The sequence below is a fragment of the Myxocyprinus asiaticus genome, chromosome 21 (assembly GCF_019703515.2).
Source record: "Myxocyprinus asiaticus isolate MX2 ecotype Aquarium Trade chromosome 21, UBuf_Myxa_2, whole genome shotgun sequence".
In the NCBI taxonomy this organism is placed as follows: Eukaryota; Metazoa; Chordata; class Actinopteri; order Cypriniformes; family Catostomidae; genus Myxocyprinus; species Myxocyprinus asiaticus.
Genome location: NC_059364.1, coordinates 19241534 through 19264330, shown reverse-complemented (window position 1 = coordinate 19264330; position 22797 = coordinate 19241534). Strand labels below are relative to the sequence as shown.

The 22797-nt window shown below is 36.2% G+C and overlaps 1 protein-coding gene across 1 annotated transcript in view; it reads left to right on the top strand.

The window, feature by feature from the left end:
* ogdhl (oxoglutarate dehydrogenase L) overlaps window positions 1-22797 on the top strand; it is a 32417-nt gene continuing 9620 nt past the window's right edge. Inside the window, 16 exon segments of the mRNA XM_051647551.1 lie at window positions 1-1490; window positions 1493-1641; window positions 2386-2553; window positions 3165-3191; window positions 3193-3274; window positions 6341-6456; window positions 6744-6898; window positions 8259-8405; window positions 8485-8575; window positions 8678-8854; window positions 9377-9505; window positions 9626-9805; window positions 13322-13474; window positions 14558-14660; window positions 16313-16441; window positions 20641-20791. Coding sequence (XP_051503511.1) covers window positions 1439-1490; window positions 1493-1641; window positions 2386-2553; window positions 3165-3191; window positions 3193-3274; window positions 6341-6456; window positions 6744-6898; window positions 8259-8405; window positions 8485-8575; window positions 8678-8854; window positions 9377-9505; window positions 9626-9805; window positions 13322-13474; window positions 14558-14660; window positions 16313-16441; window positions 20641-20791 — 2009 coding nt within the window. The 5' untranslated portion in view covers window positions 1-1438.

The window sequence follows — 22797 nt, the reverse complement described above, 5'->3', positions numbered from 1 at the left end:
ATGCCACACTGAAAAACGTTGCTTGCGTCGCGCGAACGGTAACATAACCTCGATGTGTGTTGCGGAAAAGGTGTAAACAAACCCGTCCAATCGATGCATCTTTACGGTATATATATATTACCGCTGATATATTTGCCTAGCATAAATGCGCACTGGGTTATCGGATATTGGAAGTGATTGGAGAAAGGTTGTTTGTGCTGTTCAAATCAATATGTCATTGAAAAGGTTGAGATAAAGGCCGAGCTTTGTCTACAAGCCCTTGCCATAAATGACCGGAACATGAGGCACAGATACTGTAGATAGAGCACTTTAATACAGCGCTATAGTATATTTTTGGCTCTAGTATGGATGCTAATTACTGACAAAAATCCGGCGTAAAAAAGAGACCAATGAGCTCATCCATATAGCGCGTGACAGAGGACATACAGCATCAAGGAGGAACATTTTCATGAATTAGGATGAGATGTTGAAAGAGAGACAGGGGTAAAGGTTCGTTCCACAGGTAGCCAGACCAGCACTAAGCGGTTTGATGGTCTAAGCTGATCTTTTTAGGGTAAAATCTCTGATTTCAAAAATGTTTGAAATGTTATTTAAAAATTGGGTTATAATCTTGTAATATACACACCAAGTTTATACATTATAACAAATCTGAAAATATCTTGCATAATAGAATACAGTATAATAAATATTATAAATAATATATTACAATGTATAAACATTAAAGGAATATTTTAGGTTCAATACAAGTTAAACTCAGTCGACAGCATTTTTGACATAATGTTGATTTCCTCAAATTATTTTGACCTTTTCTTTAAAAATCAAAAAACAAAAACTGAGGTTACATTGAGACGCTTCAATGGAAGTGAATTGGGCCAATTTTTGTAGTGTTTAAAGGCAGAAATATGACGCTTATAATTTTATAAAAGCACTTACATTAATTCTTCTGTTAAAACTCATGCATTATTTGAGCTGTAAAGTTGTTTAAATCATCATCTTTACAGTCATTTTAGGGTTTCGGAGTTTGTTTACATTACATCGTCATGGCAACGAAGTTGTAAAATTGGCTATAACTTTACACAGAAAAGGTAAGTAAGCGGTTTTATCACACTAAAATCATGTTAACACACATATTGTGTATGTCTTGTGGCTATACTTTTGAAACGTTAACATTTATGGATTGGCCCCATTTACTTCCATTTTAAGTGCCTCACTGGAACCCAGATTTCTGCTTTCTTTTAAAGAAAAGGATGGGCAAGTCAAAGTTATTTTTTGTGGTAATTAATATTATGCCACAAATACTGTCGACTGAGCTTAACCCAGAATGTATAAGATATGCTCCCAAGTTATTAGTTATGGTAGATTTTAAGAACAAATACCATCTAGTGGTTGATTGTATACTAATTACCTTTCTGTATCCTATCTACTGAGTTTTGCAGATATGAGTCAGTTGAGGCCCCTTGCTGGTGCCCTGAGAAGCAATAGCAAATGGATGAGGGGCACGTGGGTTCAGGGAGGTGAGTTTTTGACCCACGTTGTAACTGTTCAACCAGGACTGCTGAGCCCTCACTGGCAGCCTGCAGCTCCAGCTACGTTGTGGAGATGTACTACGCTTGGCTGGAGGATCACAAAAATGTTCATGAAGTGCAGTGAACATCTACTAAAAGCACTCAAACTCTCTGGATGTCCCATTTCAGAGATCTAGTGTGCTTGCTAAGACATCTCTGCAATACTATCATTAATTTCTCATATTATGTAATTTTCCCAATCTGTAAACCTTCTTGTGCTCCAAAAGAAACATTCCAAAAATTAGCTTAACATCAAATGTCTCTTAAAGGGATAGTTCACCAACAAATTAAATTCTGTCATCATGTACTCAAACTTGTATGACTGTCTTTCTTCTGGTGAACACAAAAGGAGCTATTTTTCGCAGAATGTCTAAGTTGCTCTTTGGTGACCACCAGGCGGTGACCACCAAGGTTAAGCAAGCATTTCAAGGCAAGATTTTTAATGAATAGCAAATTAAATGTCAGTCTTTTCCTCACACAAAGCTATTGAATGGCTTCAGAAGATTTGGAATATAGCACACAGGTCATATTGGCTATTTTTCTGAAAAAAATTATTTATTTATTTATTTATTTTGAGCTTGACAGCCCCTGGTCCCCATCCGCTTCCATTGAACGGAAGAGAGCAACTTGGAAATTCTGCTTAACGTCTTCCATGGAATAAAAAAGTCATACATGTTTGGAACAACATGAGGATGAGTAAATGATGACAGAATTTTCATTTTGTGTGTGTGTGTGTGTGAATTATCTCTTTAAACTCTTATTTATAACCCTTTATTTAATAAGACAATCTGACATTTTGAAATATGCCCTTTTGTAACAGTCTTGGGATGCATACTTCCGTAACACCAAAGCCAGCAGTCTAGAGGAAACAGGAGAGAAGCGTCTTTCCACACTACTCCAAGGGCGAGGCATGTCCCAGACACCTGCCATGTCACAAAAGGTGGTGGAGGATCATTTAGCAGTCCACAATCTTATCAGAGCATATCAGGTAAAGTGAGTCGCTCTGGGTTACACATAGGATCTAAAAGCTAAATTAAAATCTAAGGGAAAGTTTACATTATTTTGATGAAAGTATACACAAAAAAGAACTAAAGAAATCGTATTCACTAGCATTGAAGTGGACCACAACAAATCAAAGAGGTGCCTGTAAATCCATACATTTTATAGTGTCCCTGTGTAGTTATGCAAATCACGTGATTAGTTCTAACCTAATTAGACCGTCTTTTTTCCATTTTGAAAATCAAAATATCAAAGAGATTGCTTGCATCAAAACAGGTGGTTACATTTTCCCTGCTTCCTCTAATTAATTAGATGAAGTATCGTAGGGATTTATTAAATTCTGTCTTTTGGCAAAGCCAAATTTTTTTTCCAATTTCCTGTTGTCAGCCTGTTGGGAATGTATGTTCAAATTAGTGTGAATTCCTATGAGATTTGTTAGTCATGTGTCACGCTGGTTCTTGTTTGTATGGTCAGCTATAATAATGCACTTCCTTGCTCAGTTGTGCTTTTGATTTTGATGTGTGTTTAAACTCTGCTTTGGCTATGGAGATACCAAATTCAGTTTAATCATCTCTCTAATACGCATTTTTCTCCCTTTAGGTACGTGGCCACCATGTGGCCTGGCTGGACCCTGGACCCTGTTGGCATCCTTACTGTCAATCTGGATTCCTTCATTCCCTCAGATTTGATCACGTCCATTGACAAGCTGGGTGAGATATCCAATCAGAATATTCCCCACAATGGGGCTTAAGGCCCCCCAGGGTAAAAGGCACTTTTGATTTGATTTTCTCCCAAAACACCACCAAAACCTTCCCCAAAGCACTTCCGTAAACACCTCTTTGTCTCTGTACACTGAAACATTTTCCTGATTCTGAGATAATCGGGTTCATATGCTGATTTAGAGGTAATTTGATTTAAGTGATTTAAGAAAGGGATAATGTAGTCAGCCGGTTGTTATCGCAAAATAAAACCCGACATGGTGACGCAAAGTGGAGGGGTCTTGTATCACACTGAAGGTGTTTATTTTGCAAATAACAACCGGCTGACTGTACATTATCTGGCTTATTACACGGCTAATAAACAAATAAATAAATAAATGGACATGAAATATTGATTTGCATTATTATGTGAGAAGAAAGAAATCACTGAACTACTGAATTCTGCCTCTGGCTTGCGTAGGAGGTTTGTTGGTTATTGTTTTTCGAAAATGACCAGATGACTACTCATTATCCAGCTTATTACAAGACTTCTTTCCAAATAAATAAGGAAATTGACATGAAATATTGATTTGCGTAAAATAATTGTTATTATGTGAGAAGAAAGAAATCACTTAACAGCTGATTTGCACCTCTGCTTTCGTCAGAGTTCCGATGGTGTTTATTTTGCGAAAATTACTGTCTGACTGTTCATTATCCAGCTTATTGCAAGATTACTTGCCAAATAAATAAATTGCTAAAGGCCCCCATAAAAGATTGTTTTTTCTTAAGTGGGGTGAATAGATTTGTTATGAAGAATGTTCACAGTGGGCTTACATTGACTGATCCAATTACAATAGAGATTAATTTGTTTAAAAAACACTTGAGATGTTATGAAATGCCAAATGTGATTGAAATTAACAATAAATGGCATACATTTTTCTGAAGTGGTTATTTTGAATAAGCTTTTTAATTACTCAATGGCAAAAATATTTTTTACCAAAACAGCCTTCTCTTATTATTTATTTTCACACAAAGTATGCTCCAGCAATATTCAACAAATAGAAATGTACCCCCCCCCCCCCCATTTCTTTAAGTAGTGCCTTTAACCCCATTGTACCCTATATGTATTCCTATTTTACATCATAACTCACACCTTTGTTGATATCTCTTGTGTCCCTCAGCCATAATTACACTGCCCCACTTAAAAACAGCTCTTTGTTCTAAAAACATAAATGCTGATGTGGTTCCATGCTTGGGGCTCATCCTTAAGAGTGTTATTATATTCTGCTAACCACCCCCTCTCTTGTGTGGGTCACACCAACATTCAATACTGCAACTGCTGAGTGATACACTTTTCTTTATATAGAAACCCTCTTAATTATTGCAAAATATTTTGTATATTAAAGCTTTCAGGCTTCTAAAAATATGTATATATTTATTTTGTTTTTTATTTTGTATACACATACAATCTTTGTCTTTATTGTTGTGTCTAGTGTCAGTGCTACAGTTCTTTATTTATAACTACAGAGTGCACTACTTGGCAGTGTGAGCTACTACCCAAGTTTTGTATAATGTTATTGGTGACTGAACTTGCCAACCCCAGCCACTATATTTATACGTCACTGTAGCAACAAGCCTGCGCCCATCCGCTGCAAACATCTCCCTTTTAATTATGAAAGGAAAATTTGATTGTTGGAGATGAGTGGAAAAAAGCTCTTTTATTGCAAAGTGAAGACACCCTTATTGGACCATCCATCAAAGGACAGATTTTACCCCAATATCATTAAAATGCTTAATATTAGCCATAAAATATGCTGAATGTATGTAATATTTTAATTCTCTGTAGACATAAAATTGTTGCTGTGCAGTTCCTGTGTTTAATCTTTTAGATCAGTCTTTTCGATTTTGCTCACGGCTTCCGAAGGCCATTGAAAGTTGCTTTCCCAGCCTCATAATCAGAGCTGATAGCACTTCATATTATATAAGGATCAAGATTATTGTAATGAAGTTTAATAACACTGCCTGTACCAGTCCTTGCATTTTGGTTATTTGGTGACTTATAGCACTAGATTAATGGAAAGGGAGAGAGGGAGCGTGTATGTGTCTGGTTTTAGGCGGTGTAGACGTGTAAGTGGTCAGCCAAACAATTCCTCATTCAGCTATTACAGATTCCCCAGTCTGAGACAGCGACAGGGGCTGGAGGGGAGAGCTATGCCCCAGACTGAATCGCAAGCACAGGTTAATGTTATCTGAGATAAAGGGCCATAAATCTTCCCCTTTGCTCCTGTCGGGTTCTATTGCCTTTAGTGTCAGCAAAATAGAAGGATGTAGGACATGTTCTCACAACAGATCGAAAGAGAGAGAGAGAAAGTAATAGCCAGGGAGAAGACCTCTCAAAACATGCCTCTTTTACCTCTGCATACTTTCATTGTGTCGGTCAGGTCAGGTTTTCCCAGTACAGCCAATGAGTGCGTGTATTGGACCAGAAGGCTCTTAATTTCAGCATGATGTATCTTTCCATTTGCTGCCATCTTAATCTGTATTGTGGCTTTAATTACATCTGCACCTGTCTCCTCTTGTGTGTGTTCCGCTCTTGAGGAGACCCAGTCTTACAGATAGATCCCAGTGTTATCTATAGGATGCATCACAAACCACCATGCTTGCCTGCATTGCATGGTTTTGTTTTGCCATTTAGGGGTTTAGCTAACCATGAAATTGATAGTAATGTAAATTAGAATTTGCATATGATGTCTAATATGCCATTCATACATTGGAAATCATAATATTTATTTAAAAAGAAATGTTTTAAACCTAATTTTTGTGTGAGCTCCGTAAATAAATATTTTAGCACACTACCATGCTGTTTCCAGAGTATTACCATAACACTTGTTAGCAAGAGACTGGCATGACAATTGCTAACCAACCTTGTATGTGCACAGTTATTTTCAATCGTTTTCAAAAGACTTTTATTCAAATGAATTCAAATTTATATCATTCAAAAGAGCCTCAATCATTCAGTCTCATTATATGTTCTGTTTTTGGTTTTAATACTGTATGTTTCTCCTCTTTAATCTTTAGCGTCATATGGCTTGGAAGAATCTGATCTGGATAAGACATTTCAGTTGCCACTAACCACATTCATTGGGGGAAATGAAAGCACACTCCCACTGAGAGAAATCATACACAGGCTTGAGGTGGGAACTGGCTGGATATCTGTGATATCACCTAGTATTTGAGTGGAAACACTCCTTACTCATTCCTCATTAGCTGGTTTTGTGCTTGGGCTGATTCAAATGTAACATTCACTAATTCTTAGCATTCAGCTATTCTGAAAAGATGTAATTTTGGCAAATATGATCACTTAGCCTATATTATGTTGGTTTTAATTATTCTTAATTATACATAATGAATGCATTAATGCATAAAATCCAATTAATGAGCATATGCGTACATTAGAATGAACTTGCTTTGAATGTTCCAGACATCTTACTGTGGTCATATTGGGGTGGAATTCATGTTTATCAAAAATATGGAGCAATGCCAGTGGATCCAGCAGAAATTCGAAACTCCGGGAATCATGACATTTTCTGGCAGAGAGAAGAGAACCCTACTAGATAGGCTTGTTCGCTCAACACGGTAACCATCCTGAAAAAGTGTTGTTTTCTTGTTTTCCTCATTTGAAGACTCATTTTGCCCTGCTTCAACAGCATTTCAGCAAGCCATGGTTATAATTTTTCATGAGAGAAGGGAAAATGTGTGTTTCAAATAGAGTATTTTTACTTTTTAATTTAGTAAAGCCCTGTTGACATTAACATCGATTTTAGCCCTGCCCCAAATGCCACCCTAATTTGGATAAGACATGCCAACATCACAATAGCTGTTTATGTTTATATCAACATCTCTCATTGAAAATGAGTGATTTCCGGTGGCTTTGTTGCTGCAAATCACTATACGTGTGATTGGGACTAAAAGGAATAGTTTACTCAAAAATTTAAATTCTGTCATTATTTATTCACTCTAATGTTGGTCCAAACCCTTATGACTTTCTTTATTCCATGGAACACAAATTAAAAATATGAAAAATCTTCACACAGATTTTTGCCATATAATGAAAGTGAATGGTGAATATTGGCTATCACTATATTCACTATATATACCAAGTACAATATACACTATGTATTCCAAGTCTTCTGAAGCCATACGCTCACTTTTTGAGTGAAACAGACTGAAATTTATGTTGTTATTCACTCTCAAAATAAATCATTGGTCACCTCCTGTTTGCAGCGCCCAAATCAAATATGATGAATATTGTGCACGTAGTCATATTGACTACTTTAACAGTGGTTTTATGGTGTTATTTTGTTCTTTTTGAAGGTTGATAGCCCCGATTCACCATTAACTATTATTATATTGCAAAAAAGCTGTATGAAGACTTTTGAAATTTCTCCTTTTGTGTTCCATGGAAAAAAGAACGTCATACAGGTTTGAAGCAACATAGAATATACGGGTTTGAAGCAACATTGAATATGATTTCATAATTTCATATTTTAAGGGTAAACTTATCCTTCAACCTTTCAAGTTCGGATTGGCCTGCGGGCTCGCCAGTGGGCCCGCCGAGAAAAAAATTATTAGCATAATATTAATAAATACAGTCTTGACCAACACAAAATAGGTATCGTTTTAAAACTTAGAAGCTGTACTTTACATTGCAAGTTGAAAAATAAATAGAACATAAAATACGAGAGCATACATTTTATTTGTTTGGAGAGGCTTTTGGAAATTTTTTTGGACACTAGGATAAATTATTTTTGTAATGCTTTGATTGCTTTGTCGTATCAACACAAAATTTTACTGAACTACAGTTGACATGATTGGGAACAAAACAATAGCAGTTTTGGAGCTACCTTATTTACACCCTGAGATATATAATGTCAAATCAGAAAAACGTTTTGCTCTTTGGAGGAATTTGATATGGAAGCTTGATTTATTGTTCCAGATTTGAGGACTTTCTAGCTCGCAAATGGTCTTCAGAGAAGCGCTTTGGTTTGGAAGGCTGTGAGGTACTCATCCCTGCCCTGAAGATGATCATTGATAAGTCCAGCGAAGCTGGTATAGAAAGTGTTATTATGGGCATGCCTCACAGGTAAACCTGGTCCATTCAATCTCATCCTACCTTTATGAGTTCACCCAAGCAATAATAACACAACCTCTGATTCACACAGGGGTCGAGTGAACGTACTGGCCAATGTAGTCTGCAAAGATTTGGACCAGATTTTTTGCCAGTTTGATCCCAAACTTGAGGCTGCAGATGAGGTAATATACGATTTCATCTGATCACAGATTATTTCATCATATCGAATTTCATCGGATATTTCTTCTCCTCCTATTGTACTTTTTCACTTTACTCTTCTATAGGGTTCTGGAGATGTGAAATATCATTTGGGGATGTACCATGAACGAATCAACAGGGAAACAGACAAGAATATCACTCTGTCTTTGATGGCTTACCCCTCTCATCTAGAGGCAGTGGACCCTGTTGTTCAGGGCAAGACCAAGGCAGAGCAGTTCTACAGAGACACTGAAGGGAGAAGGGTATCCTGGATTACATTGATCTTTTAAAGGGGTCATATTGGAAAACAAAAATATATATAATTTAATTATTTTTTTTAAATCCTTAAGGCCCACTTATAATGTTACAGTAGTAAAAAATCAGAAAGTTGCGGAGATTTAGAATGTCAATTTTGCATCTTAGTTACAATTAAGAAAATGTAGAAATGATAAATTAATTATAATTATAGATTAATATATAATATAATATACATTTATATAAAAAGTAAATAAATATACAAATGTAAATAAATATAAAAGTTATAATTATAAATAAATATAAAAAGTTTATAGTGTGATTTAACAGTACACCAAGCTCTTTTATCTCAAAAGATCAGAGAAAATGTGATTCCTCATGAAATGTCCCCTTTAAGATGAGCCAATGCAGAATACTGTATAACCATATTTTTTGTGTATGAAGGCTCCTTCATATTGATTTTTTAAATAATACAAACCAGGAATTGTCTTTTAAATAAAAAGAATATAACTTGCATTTGTGTCCCCTAGGTAATGTCCATTCTCAGGCATGGTGATGCTGCATTTGCTGGTCAGGGAGTCATCTATGAAACCTTTCACATCAGTGAACTCCTTTCATATACCACCCATGGCACCATCCACGTTGTGGTCAATAATCAGGTTAAAATCGAACATCAGCTTTTCCTATTAGAATTGACTAGAGGACTAATTTCAGCAAAACACTTAAACCCTGACCTTTCAGTATGTTTTAGATTGATGAGTGTTATCTTCTGTTGCCAGATTGGATTCACCACAGATCGCCGAATGGCACGTTCCTCTCCCTACCCAACGGATGTGTCTCACGTGGTCAACGCACCCATCTTCCATGTCAACGTTGATGATACAGAAGCTGTGATGTATGTGTGCAGGGTTGCTGAAGAATGGAGGAATACATTCAGCAAGGATGTGGTGATAGACCTGGTAAATACTGTGAAGACACATCCTACTTATCACTAGAAATATCACTGAATTTTAAAATAATAGTGGTATATTCCAATATAGAATCATGTAGAATCCTATCTATTGTTATGAATGTAGAAAAGCACATTATATTGCATTCGATAACAAAATGTTAAACCAAGTGGCATTTATTTTTTTAAGAAATATAGCACAAGCACACTATTTAAGCAAAAAAAATCTTACGAATTAGGGCTGTTAATTTAATGCGTTAATTCAGTGCGATTAATTATATAAAAAATAACGTGTTTAAAACTTGAATGCAATTAATCATGTCCCTGGACCGTAATAAGGAAAGTTCCTGAGCAATTCATGCTTGAACTACCACCCGTTTTCTCCAGGGGGCAGTAAGCGAAACTTCAGCTGTATAGGCAATGCGCAGCTTATACAGAGAACAAACCAACACTTCAGCAAACAGCACAATACGAGGACGCATTCTTGCGTTCATAACACAGCTTGATGAAGTGCAAATCTAAATTTAGGGATCTCAAGACATGTTTTTCAAAGTATTAAACTATGTTTAACTTGACACAGCGACCTAAAAATAGTTTGTTTATGACACAACGCAACCATAGTGAGACTCTCCAAAAGCATCCATCTGATGCAGGTGTACATTGATGGTTCCTTAGAAAAGCCCTAATAATAAAACTTGGACTGATTGACAAATTCAATTGCAAAACGGTTTGCTGTGAACTGTAGGCCAATGATTGGCTTATGTTTAATAATATGCAAATAAACAATACATTAGATTCTAAAGTCACTTTTTGTATTGTATTATCAGTGGTTAACTCCTCTGCCACACTAATGTAATGCATTTTAATTATCTGAATACTATTTTTATATATATATATATATATGTAAGGGATAATCCACGGCTAGGTGTGCATTAAATTATTTTAAATGCACAACGTGGAGGCAAAGAACCACCCGACACCAAACGGAGTGTGGTTGCCTCTGCGAAGTGCATTTAAAATTGTTTAACACACACCTAGCCGTGATAGCGGGGCATCTTCTAGCTGTTAGCTCTAGTAGCACATGTTGAGCAGTGCAGATTACGTTTACATATTAATATATAAATCATCTTGCCGGACAGCGGAAGCAGCATTTGATGGGTCCTGGTTAGCTTCTTTCCCCCCCTGTGCAAAACAGCTGAATGTCTAACCATACTTTCCTCACAAGCACTATGGGTGATTAATACAGGGCTGATCGATGAACACTATTGTCTTTTCCGTGTTTCCTGTAGCACTTCACAGTTGAATTTAAGACTGCACTGCATGACTTGATGATGACTTGATGCACGCATTCCAGCTAATCAGCATTGAGTATTCGAGTATTCGAACAGACCATGGTATATACCCGACATATACAGTTGTGCTCAAAAGTTTGCATACCCTGGCAGAAACTGTGAAATTTTGGCATTGATTTTGAAAATATGACTGATCATGCAAAAAAACTGCCTTTTATTTAAGGATAGTGATCATATGAAGCCAATTGTCATCACATAGTTATTTGGCTCCTTTTTAAATCATAATGATAACAGAAATCACCCAAATGGCCCTGATCAAAGTTTACATACCCTTGAATGTTTGGCCTTGTTACAGACACACAAGGTGACACACACAGGTTTAAATGGCAATTAAAGGTTAATTTCCCACACCTGTGGCTTTTTAAATTGCAATTAGTGTCTGTGTATAAATAGTCCATGAGTTTGTTAGCTCTCACGTGGATGCACTGAGCAGGCTAGATACTGAGCCATGGGGAGCAGAAAAGAACTGTCAAAAGACCTGCATAACAAGGTAATGGAACCTTATAAGGATGGAAAAGGATATAAAAAGATATCCAAAGCCTTGAAAATGCCAGTCAGTACTGTTCAATCACTTATAAAGAAGTGGAAAATTCGGGGATCTCTTGATACCAAGCCAAGGACAGGTAGACCAAGAAAGATTTCAGCCAAAACTGCCAGAAAAATTGTTCGGGATACAAAGAAAAACCCACAGGTAACCTCAGGAGAAATACAGGCTGCTCTGGAAAAAGACGGTGTGGTTGTTTCAAGGAGCACAATACGACGATACTTGAACAAAAATGAGCTGTATGGTCGAGTTGCCAGAAAGAAGCCAGTGCCATAAAGCCCGGTTACAATATGCACGACAACACCATGACACGCCTCTCAGCTTCTGGCACACTGTAATTTGGAGTGACAAGACCAAAATAGGGCTTTATGGTCACAACCATAAGCGCTATGTTTGGAGAGGGGTCAACAAGCCTATAGTGAAAAGAATACCAACCCCACTGTGAAACATGGTGGTGGCTCACTGATGTTTTGGGGGTGTGTGAGCTCTAAAGGCACGGGGAATGCAGCATGTTATCAGAAAATACTGGCAGACAATTTGCTTTCTTTTGCACAAAAGCTGCTCATGGGATGCTCTTGGACTTTCCAGCAAGACAATGACCCTAAGCACAAGGCCAAGTTGACCCTCCAGTGGTTTCAGCAGAAAAAGGTGAAGGTTCTGGAGTGGCCATCACAGTCTCCTGACCTTAATATCATCGAGCCACTCTGGGGAGATCTCAAATGTGCGGTTCATGCAAGACGACCAAAGACTTTGCATGACCTGGAGGCATTTTGCCAAGACGAATGGGCAGCTATACCACCTGCAAGAATTTGGGGCCTCATAGACAACTATTACAAAAGACTGCACGCTGTCATTGATGCTAAAGGGGGCAATACACAGAATTATGAACTAAGGGTATGCAGACTTTTGAACAGGGGTCATTTCATTTTTGTATTTGTTGCCATGTTTTGTTTTATGATTGTACCATTCTTGAATATGAATCCCATAAGAAATAAAATAAATGTGTTTTGCCTGCTCACTCATGTTTTCTTTAAAAATGGTACATATATTACCAGTTCTTCAAGGGTATGTAAACTTTTGAGTTTTTATAATATATATATATATATATATATATATATATATATATATATATATATATATATATATATAGTGTGTGTGTGTGTGTGTGTGTTAATTGTAATTATTTAAATATAACTATTTATAATTATTTCATCATTATATATTGAATTATTGTTATTTGAGGGACTTTCTCAGCTAATATTTTATATGTGATTAATTGTGATTAATTCAGTTTATTAATCGGCACACCATTTAATTAATTCAATAAAAAAATTGAATTGATTGACAGCCCTATTAAGAATATAATCTGAAGTGTTAGGCTTCAGATTATAAAACAATATAGTTTTTTATATAACCTTGGGACCAGTTGGTTAAAAGTAATTGCAAAAATGACTCTGAGAAAAAAAAGCTAGCATTACTTGTTTGCAGATGCAACTTGGTTTGATTTCTTTGTTAACTAATGCAATAAAATTCAAACATATTTAAATGTGAATTAAGGGGCCAAAATTGTCCAAATATTTTTGGAGCCTCTATATACTGTGTGCATAAATGTTACTTGTGTATTGTGTAGGTGTGTTACCGGCGGTTTGGACATAATGAGATGGATGAACCCATGTTCACTCAACCCCTCATGTACAAGCAGATCCACAAACAGGAACATGTGCTGAAGAAGTATGCAGACAAGCTCATCTCTGAGGGAGTGGTAACACTGCAAGAGTTTGAGGTTTGTGTCTCAATCTATGAAAATCTAATTATTGTGTCATCATGTAATATGGAAATGCCCATATGTCCTTAATTTGTAATATGAAACATCCACCTGGGGTTATTACTCCCACTGTTCATCCTAATTGATCTCTTTAACCAAAGCTAAGCCACCCTTTCCACATCTGTTGTTTTCCTGGGCTATTAGGAAGTGATGTGTTTCCTGTGCGGTTTGTGTATCGTTTCCTGACACTTAAAGGTGTACTCAGTCATTTTTTCCTCATTAAAAAAGTTTAACTCCTAAAGACATGAACTGTAATTTTGCAATGTATGCAGGAAATCATGAGCACTCACATTAAAATGAAGACTCCAGTCATATCAGTAACCTTATGAATGCTGTTTTATTCTACATGGAGAGGGTCCGCACATGGGGGCTGCCATGTTAGAATCACATGAGCAGCCAAATACTACTCGCTTAATCTCAGTAACTGTCCTGTTATTTGACACTTTTACTCACTGAATAAATTAATTATGGCATCGCATTAGTACTGAACTTTTCCATACAACTTCTTAAGCTGACAAATTGCCTGAGCTAATTTCAACAACAGGTCCTGTTCCCGCATAACCTTTAAACGGAAAAATGCAGTTAAATTGACAGATGTGTGAAAACTCCTTTTATCTTTTCGCTCTGGTGATGACATGTTTCATGCTTCACCCGTTGACCCAGGATCTCATTCCCTGGGCTCAGAGCTACCCATCCCGGCCCCCCGAACTACCCTCAGATTTGCGTTGCCGTAGAAACCACAATCCTCCGACCAAACTATTCCTCCAGTGCGGCTAGCTGACACTTTGTCTCGCCCAGCGACAGCTCATTTTATTTACAACTGCATCCCTGTCACTCTTCACTCGCTGACAAACCTCAGGGGATTTCACTCAGAGAATAAATTGGGACTTGAATCTCACTGTTTTTTTCAACGCCGTAGCACATACATTAGGTGCCATGAATCATTAATTAATAACTTGTCACAAATGTGTCATGTGTCTGAGTTTTTTATGAAGATGGTGGATAGAAGTGGGCTATCGCTATACTATGAATTGTTTTCAGGAGGAAGTTGCTAAATATGACAAGATCTGTGAGGAGGCATACACCAGCTCTAAGGATGAGAAGATCCTACACATCCGCCACTGGCTTGACTCACCATGGCCAGGTAATGAAAGATAAAGTTCACCCAAAAATGAAAAAAAAATCTTTCTTCTGTGGATCACAAAATATCAGCCTCAGTCACCATTCACTTTCATTGTATGAAAAAAAGATGTAATGAAAGTAAATGGTGACTGAGACTAACATTCTGCCTAGCATCTCCTTTTGTGTTGCACAGAAGATAGAAAACACTGGTTCGGAACAACATGAGGGTGAGTAAATGATGACAGAAGTTTCATTTCGGGGTGAATTATCCCTTTAATGAGGACTTTATAGGTGGCAGCAGGGTCTAAAATTAACACAAACCAAGCACCAAATGAGAGTAAAAATGGGCTTTAGCAAGTTAATAAAACTCACCAAGTTTAAGTCAAATTGCAAAAATGATAGTCTGACCCTCACTGATGTAGGCGACATGAGTGATTCAAATCAAATATACACAAATATATTGCGACTTGTGCATCATCTAGCAACCTTCAGTGGAAAATTTCCCATTAGAAGTTCATCTAGGATGTCTAAATATTTTTGTCTCCTGATTTCCATGTGGTGGCTCATGTGGAAAATTTCTTGCATTAAGCCACCAAAATATTCAATAAAATATTTCAAACAAAATCACAATGAGTCTTCACGTTTTTGTGACAAGTTCCATTTTACTGAGAGACAGAGACTAGCAGTACACTCAAATAATAATTTTAAGATTTACTTTGCAAATGTCTTTTATGTGTAGATTTTACTGTTTTAGCCTTGTCCCAGACTTAGACTTTCAATATTAAACTTTGAAAATCAAAAATCAAAACAAATAAATACAAATTATTAAAAGTTTAAAACTATTGCCATGTAAAAAAATAGTTAAATAAACATAAACAATTTCAATATTTATTGTGTGAAAATTAATTTTATTACTTTAAAAAAATTTACGACCAAAGTTGTAGCATCATTTTACCACAGTAAACAATAAAGTTTTTTATAATACTTTTTTCTTTTCTAAAGTTAGTGTACTTGTTAACCAAGTCGACCAGTGTGTCAGTGATGAAATATGAGAAAAGTGAAGTCAAGGTAAATATTTTATTGAGCATAATTTCAAATCAAGCTGTAATTTTGCCAAATGATGCATACGTGTAAAAATATTATTTAATTTTTTGTATGTAAGATACATAAAATATATGCTATGAAATTAGCCTTAGCAATACAAAGGAGCCTGCCATTTTATTTCAAAAATTTAATTTCCATTACAGAATTCTGCTTAACACAATGCAGAATTTGAGATGTGTTAAAAATTTCACTGTTTCACTGGTATTTTTCATGACTTTCAGAAAACAATGACAAAAATGACAAATGACAATAAAAAAAAAAAAAAAAAAAAAAAGTAGACAAAAAAAAACAAAAAACAAGTGAGAGTATGAAAAAGGTTTTAATGAGACACAGGGCTAAAAGTGCCCAGAGTTTAAAAACCACACATATATCTTTATTAAAAAAATAATGCAAAATACATTTTCAGTAAGAAATATTTATGGAACTATACATTTTCTCTGTTTATTCACTAGTAGCATGCATTGCAAAAAGTTCATTTTAGACCCTAGATGGCAGGCTCTTCAGTAAAAATATAAAGTGAATTTGCACTATATGAAGCAGCAATAATTATATCCCTGTTTTGTGTTTAAGACTTCTTCACACCAGATGGAGAACCAAAGAGCATGAGCTGCCCTCCCACTGGACTAAACGAAGAGGTGCTCAAGCACATTGGTGAGGTAGCCAGTTCAGTCCCTCTAAAGGATTTCACCATTCATAGTGGTGAGTTTCATGTATTGTGACAGGCAAACATTAATGTCAATGTTTAATTAATTATTTCCTGACAATCCCAAATTTAAAAGTATGATCTTTTAGATTGTGGGTGGTGTAGCCTAGTTGTTTAATCTCTGGGTTGATCACTGAAAAGTTGTAGGTTCAAACTCTGGAAGAGCTGATCCCGGAACTATCACACTTTTACCCTTGAGCAAGGCACTTATTCCCAGGTTGCTCCAGGGGGGCTGTCCCTTTGGATAGAAGTATTAGTTAAAAGGTAAATTAATAATTAATTAGAAATGCTTTAAGGTGTTACATCAACAACAATTGAAGCACCGTTACACACCTAGATTTACTAATTGTTGTGGAGTCCCAAAGGCCCCTCCTATAATTCAAGATACATTCTCATGAATATGAATTAGGTTGTGCTGATGTTGCTATTGTAAGCACATGTATCCTAACTCACATCATAAAAATGTATTGATATCAAGATCAGGTCTGTAGTAGAGTATTTGCTCTTCTCTGATATGTCAAAACTGTAATATCTGCAATTTAACATCAAGATATGATTAGAAATTAAAATGTATAAAATAAACAATGTTACCTTATATTGGAGTGTACGAACATGAGACAGTACACTGTAAATATTCATCTGAGCACACTCTCATTAACTTTCTGTCGGCCCAGAAATCTTGCAGGTCAGTGGAAAGACTCTACCTGTTTGACATTTCTTGACAAATTTTACCTGTTTTAAATAATATCAGGTGTTTAAAACTATAACAAATTGTAGTCTGTAGGCAGTGCCCCTCCAGTTCCAGCACCTCTGACGATATATCAGTTCATCAACTGCAGATTACAGTATATCTTAAATGCTCTTAAGCTTTCACCACTAGGGAAAAAACACTGGAAACTGACATCAAAGCATTGCAGGATGATGGTGGTAATGGTGTGGAACATCAGCAAAACCCTGACAGATGATGCTTGCATTTCTGTGGTATAGGATTGTCTCATTGCTCCACACAGGTCATAATATTCACTCCGTGAACAGCGGACACAGGGGAACTATAGGGGATTGATGGAGTAGCACTAAGGGACAACTGCATTTAAGGAGCTGACTCCAGTCTGGCAGCCTTAAATTCTGCTAAATCACCCTAACCACCATAGCCCTCCAGCGAAACTCTTTATAGCTTGCCTCTAAGCACAGCTACCTCAGAGTATCAAACCAGCCCACCGGCAAAAGCATTTCCCCACCACAGCGCGGTGCATCAGTCCAGTGGGATATTCTGAAAGAAAAACCTGCCAGAACTAATTGTGGGATTGACTTCATGATTTGCAAGCTCTCGGCAATTGTTGTTTTCCCTCTCAAAAGCAGGGACAGTAGAATGCATCTAAGACTGTTTCACACATTATGGTATCACATATTGTAACCTCGAAGCAGAAAATTATACCAATGATGAAAAAAATAGGAGAGAAAAAAAATAGGACTCATATTCTTAGTGTTCCAAAATAGGAACAGGGTAGGCTTAAAGCTATATCTCACCCAGAAATGAAAATTATTGCCAGTTTCTGTGTGTGTTTTATGCAGAGTATTATTGGACTTTCTCAAAATCCCATTTTAATAATAATAATGGGAAAAAAAATAAAAAAATAATAGCCTACTGTCATGTTACCATGGTACCGTGATGGTATCATATGGTAATATTTTTGTACTTTGATATATACCTTGGTACTCATATACCGTACTCTATTTTCATTGTACTCCAAGGTACTTCAAAGAAGACCAGAGTACTACCATGGTAATATGGTACTTTTTATGGTACTGTTTTAATACTCTTTAGGGTGGAAATGTCTTTACTTGCAGTACAGAGTTCTTCAAAGCTGCACATGCAGCAGTTGAGTTTAAAAATACTTTCTTCTTCACTGGCAAACAAAAAGCTTCTGTGTTGGTTTCAGTTGTTGAAGGCAAATATTCCACTTTATTCTGCACTATTTTTATTTTCTAAAGTCACTGTTTTACAGAGTGTTAAACTGCACCAAACTCTTCAGCATGTGAGTCAGCTGTATGAGTGATTCAAACTGAACCGCAGTTTAAGCAATACAGGCCATTTAGCTAACCCGTTTCAACAAATCATTGAAAAGAACCGACTCAAACGAATGATTCAGATGAATCGGTCATAGTTTTGATTCTGAACAGCTGACAGAATATACCGGATAGACTATGTGCTGACTATTGTGCACCATCTTAGACAGATCTGGCCCTGGGAAACATGTTATTGTGAATGGACCCAAAAGCATGCCATTTTGGTTCCCTAAAACCCAAAATGAAAATACATTAAATTAAGATTTTGTTTCAGTTGTATTCTTCTTGCCACCTACCCATGCAGTCAACATTTGTATAACTCTTGTGATACTGTTGTCACATGCACACAATGACCAGTCTTTGCCAAAAAGGAAATAAATACAGTACGTATATAAAGTATTAAGAATGTTCTATTGATTTTGTGTGTAGTAAAAGTGGAACAAGACTCATTAAATTTACTTTTATTTTAGCAAGTATAATATAATTATTTAGAGTATTACACAAAAAAGGTACAAGTTTGTGGTTGTGGTGACTTTCTATACAAACACATATATACAGTATATGCAGTGTGTGTGTGTGTGTGTGTGTGTGTGTATATATATATATATATATATATATATATACACTACCAGTCAAAAGTTTTAAAACACTTGACTGAAATGTTTCTCATGATCTTAAAAATCTTTTGATCTGAAGGCGTATGCTTAAATGTTTGAAATTAGTTTTGTAGACAAAAATATAATTGTGCCACCATATTAATTTATTTCATTATAAAACTAACATTTAATAAAAAAATCGATGACTTGGACCAAATAATAAAGAAAAGCATAGATGGGAACTCTGAATAGATACTGAGTTTAAAAAACTGAATACTGTTTAAAAAACATTCCAGGTTGATACCTCAAGAAGTTGGTTGAGAAAATGTCAAGAGTACATGTCTGCAAATTCTAGGCAAAGGGTGACTACTTTGAAGATGCTAAAATATAATGCAGTTTTGATTTATTTTGGATAAATTCCGGGAATTTTAAAAGTTGGAAACCATGGGAATTAACAGGAATTAATGGGAATAAACTGGAAATTTGCAAAATTGCAAGTTAGTCTATAACAGGGAACTTAAATGTAGTTTAAGAAAAAAAATCTTGCAGCATAATCTTGGTTAAAACAACGCATTCCTCAATCACATGCACACAGCACACTACTTACTGCAGGCTACTTACGACAGCAGGACTATCGAAGCCACACTACTACTGCATTTGAGCCCAAGATCTACATCCAGTCAAGTAAATTTTGATGATATTACTAGGGTAAATATATTTGATCTATGGTATTGAAGTTTAACTAGCAAATACTAAATAAAAATGTGTTTATACAGTAGCTAGCTAGCCAGTAAATCAGATGCTAAATGTAAGCTAGCAAACACCATTTCATTGACAAGAACGATGGTTATAGTTTGATTTAGCATGGTGATTGAGGAGTGTTCATCTATTCATTCATTTGTCCAGCATCATTTGTAAAATATTTTGTATCATTCCAGAATATTCCAATTGTTTAGCTAACTATTTATATATCTGTGCATGGCATTGCATTAGTGTTTTTTACAAGTTTTTTTTCTAATCTTATTCTACAGAACAATGCCACGTGCACCATCTGATGTGTGGATACATTTCACTTCAGCCAATGTAGAAGGAAAGGCTGTGTACATTTGCAAATACTGTGCAAAGACCTATGTTAAGAATGCCACAAATATGCAGGAGCATATAGCCAAGTTCCCAAAGTTTTTTCCAATATTTCCAAAATTCCCTAGCTTAACTTCCCATGGAAAGTTTCTGGAAAGCTTCCGGAAATTTACCGGAAATTTTCCGCACCTTTGCAAACCTAACATAATTCCTTAGTTCCATTTATGTTATTCCATAGTTTTGATGACTTTACTATTATTCTAAAATGTGAAAAAAAAAAAAAAAAAATTATAATAAAGAATGAGTGTTTCAAAAGTTTTGACCGGTAGTGTGTGTGTGTATATATATATATATATATATATATATATATATATATATATATATATATATATATATATATATATACTGTATACTTTCTATACTTTTTCTATACTGCATCTGTGTTGTTTCAGGCTTGTAACGTATCCTTCGTGGCCAAGCTGACATGGTTGCAAAATGCACAATGGACTGGGCCCTGGCAGAGTACTTGGCTTTTGGCTCTTTGCTGAAGGATGGTATTCATGTGAGACTCAGTGGACAAGATGTGGAAAGAGGAACATTTAGGTAAGACATTCAATCCATTTCATGGAAACTATTCAGTCCAATTTATGACGTCACTGTAAAAAAGATAACGGCCCTATTTTTTGTCTACTAAGCGCAATGCAATGCCTTAACTCATAAGTGCAAAGTCAATGGGCATGGCCATGAAGTATTAGTATTTTCGTGCAAACGTTCGCTAAGTGTAGGCGCAAATGGGTTTGGCGAAATTGCGCACGCAAGGCGCTAATCAGGTCAATGGAGGTTCTTCTCCGGCACCGTCTCCATTCTATTATACAGTACAGTCCATTCCCTGTCAAGCACCAGATATATAAACAAAGACAGTACATTCATAAGAAGTTGCTAGTGTAAATGGACTGTATGCAATGAATTGGAAGAATAAAAATATGATGTTACATTATTTTGTGCGTCCTTGTTAAATGGGACACATTCATTATATATGCATGAAAAATGTGGTTCAGGATATGGCTATAGACTCCCATAAATTACAGAAAATGTAAGTATTATTAATCATTTTCATCTACTGACACACAAATCATGGCTAGTATTAACAGTGATTGTATTGGCACGCACTTCACTTCTACTGGTCGACATTGATTTTGAAAAATTAAATGCATTTATTGAAACACGAAAAAATTTCTGAATTCAAATTACACTTCAAACAAAACGAAAAATATAATCAAAATAACGAAGTGGTCAAAACATTCATACCAAATCTAAACATTTTACTCTCTCCTTCTTCTATAGGCCTCTTTTGCAGTGACTTAAACATAACAACAATACAAAAATAATAATAATAATATAAAAAAAACGACCTCTAGAAACTCTCATAATGTTTTGATTCAACAAACGGCTTCAACAGCGATCGTCAAGGACATTATTTGATGTTCTGCACTTTCAGAATTTGGACATAAACTGTATCTGCTAGTGAAATCTCCAAACTGCAAAGGCAGGAACTGAATTTGGACTTTGCGCTGAGTTAAGAGGTGGTATTGAAATGTCTTAGCACAATTACCAAATTCTTAAGAAAATAGCAAGTTGCACTTTGTGCCACTTCATTTACAAACAATACATCCACAGTTTGCGCGCCTACACCCACAGTGGTGCAAACACTCTCACTCTCACCCACGCCCATTTGTGCTTTACGCTGGCACGATAATTGCGCTTAGAAGTAGCGCTCTCACGAAAATTGGATAAGACATTACACACGGTCGTAGCACACTGCGCTGGACTTTGCGCACTTACGAAAATAGAGCCCAACATCTTATTTGCCGGCCATTTAACTTGACAGACATTTTTGCCATTTCTATTCAATTTAATCTGTAATTAAATTCAAAGTGGACAAAAAGGTGCAATGTACTTTATGTACATTTACATGTACAATGTACATGAACTGTACCACAACAGGTTGTAACTTGGCACCACTTTTACAAATTTAAAGGGATAGTTCAGAAGTATGTTAGTCACAATCACCATTCACATTCATTGTATTTTTATTTATTTTTTAATAAGTGAAATTGAAGGGTGACTGAGGCTGGGTGAACATCAACCTTTTGTGTTCCATGGAAGAAAGAAAGTCATATGAGGGCTTTTTGTAGTCTGAAACTGTAGAGCAGTATAGATTTCATTTGTTGAAAATAACGACGTTTATATTTTCTGACTTTTGGCTCCATTAAAAGCAAAAAATGTCAGCTCATTGACAAATTACGTCAGCTTGTGGCACACTGACAGTATCCTCTGGGAAAGGGAGAAAGAGATACCCACATGGTGCCGTCACGGTACTGCTTCGGAAGGAAACCCGTTTGATGCCACTCCACAGTACAGACACATACCTCCCACATCTATTCGTTTCTGACTTGCGCACGGAATATTGGCAGCCTGGTTTGTTTGTTTGAAACAGTACACATCTCGGTGAAACTATGAGACATCAGCATTCTCCCTCCGCAGCTGAATTTATCATACCACACATGGCATTATTTACAATTTTGACATCTAGATTTTCCCTCAGTGGG